General features: G+C 41.4%; 1 protein-coding gene across 1 annotated transcript in view; it reads right to left on the reverse strand.

The window, feature by feature from the left end:
• gsg1l2b (gsg1-like 2b) overlaps positions 1 to 7,720 on the reverse strand; it is a 29,512-nt gene extending 21,792 nt beyond the window's left edge. Inside the window, exon 1 of the mRNA XM_060938922.1 lies at positions 7,420 to 7,720. Within this exon, the coding sequence (XP_060794905.1) occupies positions 7,420 to 7,720 (301 nt within the window). The remainder of the gene's footprint in view (positions 1 to 7,419) is intronic.
• Between the last annotated feature and the right edge of the window lie 1,622 nt (positions 7,721 to 9,342).

Here is a 9,342-nt window from a genome sequence, read left to right on the forward strand (position 1 = left end):
TTGATCACTGTTGTTTGCAACAACAAATCATTGATCACCATTCTTCCCAAAAACCAATCACTAACCACTGTCATTCTTAAAAACCAATCACTGATCAGCATTCTTCCCAAGAACCAATCACTGATCACTATTGTTCCTAACAATCATTCACTGATCACTGTTGTTTGCAACAACCAATCACTGATCACCATTCTTCCCAACAACCAATCACTGATTACCATTCTTCCCAACAACCAATCCTTGATCACTATTGTTCCTAACAACCAATCACTGATCAGCATTCTTCCCAACAACCAATCCCTGATAACTGTTGTTCCCAGCAACCAATCACTGATCACCATTCTTCCCAGCAACCAATCCCTGATCACTACTGTTCCTAACAGCCAATCACTGATCAATATTGTTCTTAGCAACTAATCACTGATTACTACTGTTCCCAAAACCCAATCACTAAACACCATTCTTTCCAACAACCAATCATCACTATTCATCTGAACAACCAATTACTGATCCCCATTGTTTGTTCCACGCACAAACTTCTTTGCTCTCCTTCTTAAACTTATTTCATGGCTATAACTGTGATCAATAAAAGTGTGTTAGTCCATCCAAAACCTTCTTTCCTTCATGCCTATTTCTCGATGGCTTACTACCAATGCTTACTTTTGTTTGTATTTTTGATAAAAATGATAGTATTTTGTGAATATTTATCTAAATAATTGGTTTGACTCTCTTTTATGCTTGTGGTACCATGACTAGACTTTTTATAAGAAACAATTTATATTTCTATAATAATTTATCTCTTTTATATTATAGTCTTAAATTTCTCTTCTCTTCTCTTCTCTTCTCTTCTCTTCTCTTCTCTTCTCTTCTCTTCTCTTCTCCGAGTATCTTTCTTTTTCATGTATTTGCTGAATATGCAAATTAGTCCATGACGTCATAAGGTGACTTTGTGAGCATGCACAGCCTCTCAAAGCCATGATCACAAAACATGCACGTACTGTGCTCATTATGTATCAACGTTTATAACAGAATTCTCCAAATACAATTGTAATTTTCAACAGAGCTGCTATGATGTTACATCTATCTATAAACCAGTATCATCCTCTGTAGAAAAGCTGTGACATAACCCATCAGTTAATTAACAACCTGTGAATAACAGATGGAGTAAAGGGCAAAGAATCCAAAGAAATCCTTAAATATAGCATCATATCAACTGAAGTCTGACTGAAGTCCTATCATGGATTAGCGATGCTTCCAATACAGGACACTTTTTTGATGGAATAAAAACATGTGTTCTATTCCCTTCTAGCGGGTTTCATTCATTTGGTTTGATAGCATGCAATATTGTTAGCATATCGCTTATCCTACGTGTATTACGTCACTCTACCCAATGGAGAATGAGCTTTGAATATGGTTAACGATATTGCATGGTTGTCAAGTCAATATGATGTCACACGTCAGAGCTGATGTGAATATTCAATGAGAGGTTTCTGCTGTGCATGCGCAGAAGCATTTCTTTGTTTGCCGGCAGCGCCCGCAGTAAACTGTCAGCATTGGATATTGATAATTTACCCCCCTGTTCTTAATTTTTTTGTAAAATCTATAATTTTTCCATCGAATGTGTATGTATAATAATAATAATAATAATAATAATAATAATAATAATAATGGCTTTTTTGTGGTATATCAGATACAGTGGTGCTTGAAAGTTTGTGAACCCTTTAGAATTTTCTATATTTCTGCATAAATATGACCTAAAACATCATCAGATTTTCACACAAGTCCTAAAAGTAGATAAAGAGAACCCAGTTAAACAAATGAGACAAAAATATTATACTTGGTCATTTATTTATTGAGGAAAATGATCCAATATTACATATCTGTGAGTGGCAAAAGTATGTGAACCTTTGCTTTCAGTATCTGGTGTGACCCCCTTGTGCAGCAATAACTGCAACTAAACATTTCCGGTAACTGTTGATCAGTCCTGCACACCGGCTTGGAGGAATTTTAGCCCATTCCTCCGTACAGAACAGCTTCAACTCTGGGATGTTGGTGGGTTTCCTCACATGAACTGCTCGCTTCAGGTCCTTCCACAACATTTCCATTGGATTAAGGTCAGGACTTTGACTTGGCCATTCCAAAACATTAACTTTATTCTTCTTTAACTATTCTTTGATAGAACAACTTGTGTGCTAAGGGTCATTGTCTTGCTGCATGACCCACCTTCTCTTGAGATTCAGTTCATGGACAGATGTCCTGACATTTTCCTTTAGAATTCACTGGTATAATTCAGAATTCATTGTTCCATCAGTGATGGCAAGCCGTCCTGGCTTAGATGCAGCAAAACAGGCCCAAACCATGATACTACCACCACCATGTTTCACAGATGGGATAAGGTTCTTATGCTGGAATGCAGTGTTTTCTTTTCTCCAAACATAACGCTTCTCATTTAAACCAAAAAGTTCTATTTTGGTCTCATCCGTCCACAAAACATTTTTCCAATAGCCTTCTGGCTTGTCCATGTGATCTTTAGAAAACTGCAAATGAGCAGCAATGTTCTTTTTGGAGAGCAGTGGCTTTCTCCTTGCAACCCTGCCATGCACACCATTGTTGTTCAGTGTTCTCCTGATGGTGGACTCATGAACATTAACATTAGCCAATGTGAGAGAGACCTTCAGTTGCTTAAAAGTTACCCTGGGGTCCTTTGTGACCTCGCCGACTATTACACACCTTGCTCTTGGAGTGATCTTTGTTGGTCGGCCACTCCTGGGGAGGGTAACAATGGTCTTGAATTTCCTCCATTTGTACACAATCTGTCTGACTGTGGATTGGTGGAGTCCAAACTCTTTAGAGATGGTTTTGTAACCTTTTCCAGCCTGATGAGCATCAACAACGCTTTTTCTGAGGTCCTCAGAAATCTCCTTTGTTTGTGCCATGATACACTTCCAGAAACATGTGTTGTGAAGATCAGACTTTGATAGATCCCTGTTCTTTAAATAAAACAGGGTGCCCACTCACACCTGATTGTCATCCCATTGATTGAAAACACCTGACTCTAATTTCACCTTCAAATTAACTGCTAATCCTAGAGGTTCACATACTTTTGCCACTCACAGATATTTAATATTGGATCATTTTCCTCAATAAATAAACGGCCAAGTATAATATTTTTGTCTTATTTGTTGAACTGGGTTCTCTTTATCTACTTTTAGGACTTGTGTGAAAATCTGATGATGTTTTAGGTCATATTTATGCAGAAATATAGAAAATTCTAAAGGGTTCACAAACTTTCAAGCACCACTGTATATTCCATTCAGCTTGCATGATATTGAACTCATGTTCGACTCATTCAGTATCATGCAAGCTGAATGGAATATACCTGATATACCACTCAGTGCCAGCCAATATTATTTAAATATTATATAGACACAAGTGTTTTGCTGGGAAATACACCACTTGTATTTTTCATACAAGCTACATCTGAGACATGGAGAACCGTGACATAAATCTCTACATCACTCATGAGGAAATCGATGAATTATTTTGATAAATTTGGGTACATTTTATTTGTGAATGTGTCTATATAATAAGAAGAAAATCACACGTTGGCTTGAAGATATGAAGTTTATCTTCTCATGTTGAAAAATTCACATTTTTCATCCAATACACCACGGATCTGATTGACATATTTCCCAATATTTCACTCTGATGATGTCACGCCCAGTGTGTTCCCGCTGACTAGACATGCATTGTCAAAATGACGAACTGGTTCAAAAAGAACATTCTTTGGATTAACCTGCATATTTTTTGTGGATGTGGATATACTGTTTGTATTGTTTATTTAGTCTATGTCTAGTTCTTTTATCTAGAGTGTTTATACTGTTTGTATTGTTTATTTAGTCTATGTCTAGTTTATTTAGTCTATGTCCAGTTCTTATCTAGAGTGTTTATACTGTTTGTATTGTTTATTCTCAATTATTCTATTTTCTATTTATTGCATTGCCTGTTTGCACTGTCTGCCCCTATGTCTTATTGTTTATTTAGTCTGTCTTGTTTATTTAGTCTATGTCTAGTTCTTATCTAGTGTGTTTATACTGTTTGTATTGTTTATTTCAATTATTCTTATTTCAATTATTCTATTTTTTATTTATTGCATTGTCTGTTTGCACCGTGGGTCAGAGAGGACTGAAATTTCATCTGTGCTGTATGTCGAGCATGTATAGCATATTTGACAATAAAGTTGACTTGACATAATATAAAGAACATTACATGGTGTTGCAAAGATATGAAGCTTATCTTCTCGTGTTGAAAATATTTTCACTCACTCACTTCGCTCACTCGTGAAATATATATTCACAACTCGAAGATAAACTTCATCTCTTCGCGCAACTGTGTGACATCCTCTATGTACACTCTCAGATAAAAAAGTGTAGTTAATGGTACCTTTCCTTGTCTCTAGAGTGGCAGCCTTATCTTATGTACATTTATGGAGCTTTCATATATATATAATACTTTTAAAAATGACTTAAGATACATAAATATATTTAAGAGTTACCCTATAGCCCCTTTCTAGGTAAAAGATACACAGTAAAGGTATAGGAGACAGCAGGAAGACTTGGGACATGTTTTCAGCTTTTGTAGATTGTGTGAAATTCTTCGCAGGTAGCGTCACATTCATGTTGCATTAGAGAGTATTTACTATACCCTCTTACCACAACATTAGTTTCTCAGCTTGTCACATTTACTGGCCTTCAGGCTTCACTTTTTCTGTCATTATTTTTTTGCAAGGAGACTTGAGACATTTAGGGGAGACATGGGACATTATATTGGGAGACTTGGGACAAAAATAAAATACCTCGGCCTGCATGTTTAATTTTTTTATTTATTATCAAAACCTGTAACATACGAACTGTATGAGCGCACCGTGCTGGTACAGTGATAGAAAAATGTCAGTTTATCCAAAACCTGACTTGACAAAACAGTTCCAGTCTCAAGAAGGAATGAAATAAACTTAATCCTCATGCAGGGACACGACCACATTTTTCACGAACATTTTAAAAATGTATATTTATAAACCACAAGAAAATACCTGTAACATGATGAACTCTCCCAACTTTCCCAATCTGGCCATTTTGAAAAAAGAAAAAAAAAATCCTTAAATGTTTTTTCCTCAGAATTTAAGTTCAATAAATAATACTTTATATGGTAACTCGAGGCTAAATATTTTAATTCCTGACAAATCCTGAATTCACCAGCGTAAATTACTCCATATAATGGAGGTGGAGGTGAAGTAGAAAATACACAATTTAGTTGACAAAAACATTGACCTGCATAAACCTTACTGCAGTGTCCAGCTTCATTGCTCCAAAGAAAGTAGGTTCCTCTAAGGTGCAACATTTAACTTCTGATGTCATCTAAAACCTGATTGGGTAGAATTAATTTATGGGAATACAAACTGTCCTGACGGCACAGTGGTGTAGTGGCTAGCACTGTCGCCTCACAGCAAGAAGGTTCTGGGTTTGAACCCAGTGGCCGACGAGGGCCTTTCTGTGTGGAGTTTGCATGTTGTCTATGTGGGTTTCCTCCCAGGTTAGGTTAATTGGTGGCTCTAAATTGACCGAGAAATCCCCCCCCCCAGGGTGTCCTAAAGGTTATTGTATGAGACGCCTGCCCTCCTCCTGCCATTCATGGTCCTGAAAAGATGCTGTCAGGAGGGGGGCGCTCTTTGCACTTTCGGCTCCCTCCCATTTCATTCTGTAGGTTTTCTCCTGCAGTCCAAAGATATGCAGGTTAGGTTAATTGGTGGCTTTAAATTGACCATAGGGGGAAGCCATGGCATAATGGTTAGAGAAACAGCTTTGGGACCAAAAGGTTGCTGGTTCGATTCCGTGGACTAGCAAATGCCCTTGAGCAAGGCAAGAGTGGTGGTGTACCTTGTGTCTGATTAGCCAAAGAAAAACTGATGATGAGATTATCAGTTCGGGCATTGAACGTGACCGACTTACTGAAATTGACCGTGAGTGTGAATGGTTGTGTGTGTCAGCCCTGAGATGAGCTGGTGACTTGTCCAGGGTGTACCCTGCCTCTCGCCCATGGTCAGCTGAGATACGCTGCAGCTGGTTACAGATAAAACAAACAAACAAACTGTCCCGGGCAGCATGGTGGTGTAGTGGTTAGCGCTGTCGCCTCACAGCAAGAAGGTCTGGGTTCGAGCCCCGTGGCCGGCGAGGGCCTTTCTGTGCGGAGTTTGCAAGTTCTCCGCGTGGGTTTCCCCCACAGTCTAAAGACGTGCATGTTAGGTTAACTGGTGACTCTAAATTGACCGTAGGTGTGAATGTGAGTGTGAATGGTTGTCTGTGTCTATGTGTCAGCCCTGTGATGACCTGGCGACTTGTCCAGGGTGTACCCCGCCTTTCACCCATAGTCAGCTGAGATAGGCTGCAGCTGGTTACAGATAAAACAAACAAACAAACAAACAAACAAACTGTCCCGGGCAGCATGGTGGTGTAGTGGTTAGCGCTGTCGCCTCACAGCAAGAAGGTCTGGGTTCGAGCCCCGTGGCCGGCGAGGGCCTTTCTGTGCGGAGTTTGCAAGTTCTCCGCGTGGGTTTCCCCCACAGTCTAAAGACGTGCATGTTAGGTTAACTGGTGACTCTAAATTGACCGTAGGTGTGAATGTGAGTGTGAATGGTTGTCTGTGTCTATGTGTCAGCCCTGTGATGACCTGGCGACTTGTCCAGGGTGTACCCCGCCTTTCGCCCATAGTCAGCTGAGATAGGCTGCAGCTGGTTACAGATAAAACAAACAAACAAACAAACAAACAAACTGTCCCGGGCAGCATGGTGGTGTAGTGGTTAGCGCTGTCGCCTCACAGCAAGAAGGTCTGGGTTCGAGCCCCGTGGCCGGCGAGGGCCTTTCTGTATGGAGTTTGCATGTTCTCCCTGTGTCCACGTGGGTTTCCTCCGGGTGCTCCGGTTTCCCCCACAGTCCAAAGGCATGCAGGTTAGGTTAACTGGTGACTCTAAATTGACCGTAGGTGTGAATGTGAGTGTGAATGGTTGTCTGTGTCTATGTGTCAGCCCTGCGATGACCTGGCGACTTGTCCAGGGTGTACCCCGCCTTTCGCCCGTAGTCAGCTGGGATAGGCTCCAGCTTGCCTGCGACCCTGTAGAACAGGATAAAGCGGCTAGAGATGATGAGATGAGACAAACTGTCCCAAGTCTCCCTCATCCCAAGTCTCCCCGCTCTCCCCTAACAGCTTTGGGGGTTCCAGACCAGACTAATACAGTTGATTCCCTTTTCCCTAAGTGTGTTTTTACTGTTAGATAAAGTGTAGCTTAGGAACAAACAAACAAAGAAGTGAAAGCAGTCCCCTAATGCCAAGACACAGTGCTGTTCAGCTGTAGGAAGCTGTTCTTACCGCTCAGGTCCATGTTCTGCTCGCAGGACAGCCAGATACCGCTGTGGAACTTCCTCAGGACAAACTTGTCCTCTCCGGTCTCCCACACGTACTGCACCTGGCGGCTGTCGTTCGCGCTGGAGCTGTTGTACCGGATGCAGTGTGTGAGTCTGTGTGTGAGCGGAAGCGGCCCGGTGCAGAACGGCTTCAGCACTTTGCGGCTTCCTGCGCACCAGTAGCTCGTGCTGAGCGCGCACGCGGCCAACAGCAGCGCCGCCAAGTTGAGCGCGAGCGCGAGAGACGCGCGCCGCCGCCGCTCCATAACGCACGCGGGGGAGGGAGATTTATTATTATTATTATTATTATTTTATTTTATTTTATTTTTTTTGCACGGTGACCCGAAAATCCTTTGGAAGACGCAGGAATAATCAGAGCCCGAGAAATCTCCTTCCCCCTTGTAGGGCGTCCTAAAGGTTATTGTATGAGGCGCCTGTCCTCATCCTGCCATTCACGGTCCTGAAGAGATGCTGTCAGCAGACAGAGAGAGAGAGAGAGAGAGAGAGAGAAGGATAGAAAGGCGCTTTTTGCACTTTCGGCTCCCTCCCATTTCATTCCGAGTCCAATGGCTGCGTCCTGAACCACTACCTCATCACAGAGAGTGTTTCTAAATACGCCCTTTTGTGTTTTTTCCCCTTTTCTTGCGCTCTTTTTCTTGCGCTCACTCACTTTACGTCATGTTCCACAAGGACACAACAAAAAAACAAACAAACCCAAAGGTGTGGTTTTTTTTGGTTTTTGTTTGTTTGTTTGTTTTTACCAAAATATTCAACATGCATCACTTTGTCCCGTTGTGGTGAATGGGAATTAGATGAAAGAAAGAAAGAAAGAAAGAAAGAAAGAAAGAAAGAAAGCATTTAACCCATCTGAAGCAGTGAACACACACGTGAGCAATGAGCACACACACATACCCAGAGCAGTGGGCAGCCATGCTAACAGCGCCCAGGGAGCAGTTGGGAGTTAGGCATCACGAAATGCATTTCGTGATGGACGAAATGCATTTCGTTGGATGAAATGCATTTTGTGATGACGAAATGCATTCTGTGATGGACGAAATGCATTCTGTGATGGACGAAATGCATTTTGTCCACGAAATGGGCCCGGTGATGGACGAAATGCATTTCGTCTGACGAAATGCATTTTGTGATGACGAAATGCATTTTGTCCAAGAAATGGGCCCGGTGATGGACAAAATGCATTTCGTTGGATGAAATGCATTTTGTGATGACAAAATGCATTCTGTGATGGACGAAATGCATTTTGTCCACGAAATGGGCCCGGTGATGGACGAAATGCATTTCGTCCGACGAAATGCATTTTGTGATGACGAAATGCATTCTGTGATGGACGAAATGCATTCTGTGATGGACGAAATGCATTTTGTCCATGAAATGGGCCCGGTGATGGACGAAATGCATTTCGTCCGACGAAATGCATTTTGTGATGACGAAATGCATTCTGTGATGGACGAAATGCATTTTGTGATGGACGAAATGCATTTCGTTGGATGAAATGCATTTTGTGATGACGAAATGCATTCTGTGATGGACGAAATGCATTTTGTCCATGAAATGGGCCCGGTGATGGACGAAATGCATTTCGTTGGATGAAATGCATTTTGTGATGACGAAATGCATTCTGTGATGGATGAAATGCATTTTGTCCACGAAATGGGTCCGGTGATGGACGAAATGCATTTCGTCTGACGAAATGCATTTTGTGATGACGAAATGCATTTTGTCCAAGAAATGGGCCCGGTGATGGACAAAATGCATTTCGTTGGATGAAATGCATTTTGTGATGACGAAATGCATTCTGTGATGGATGAAATGCATTTTGTCCACGAAATGGGCCCGGTGATGGACGAAATGCATTTCGTCTGACGAA

This window comes from Neoarius graeffei, chromosome 14, assembly GCF_027579695.1.
Source record: "Neoarius graeffei isolate fNeoGra1 chromosome 14, fNeoGra1.pri, whole genome shotgun sequence".
Taxonomy (NCBI): domain Eukaryota; kingdom Metazoa; phylum Chordata; class Actinopteri; order Siluriformes; family Ariidae; genus Neoarius; species Neoarius graeffei.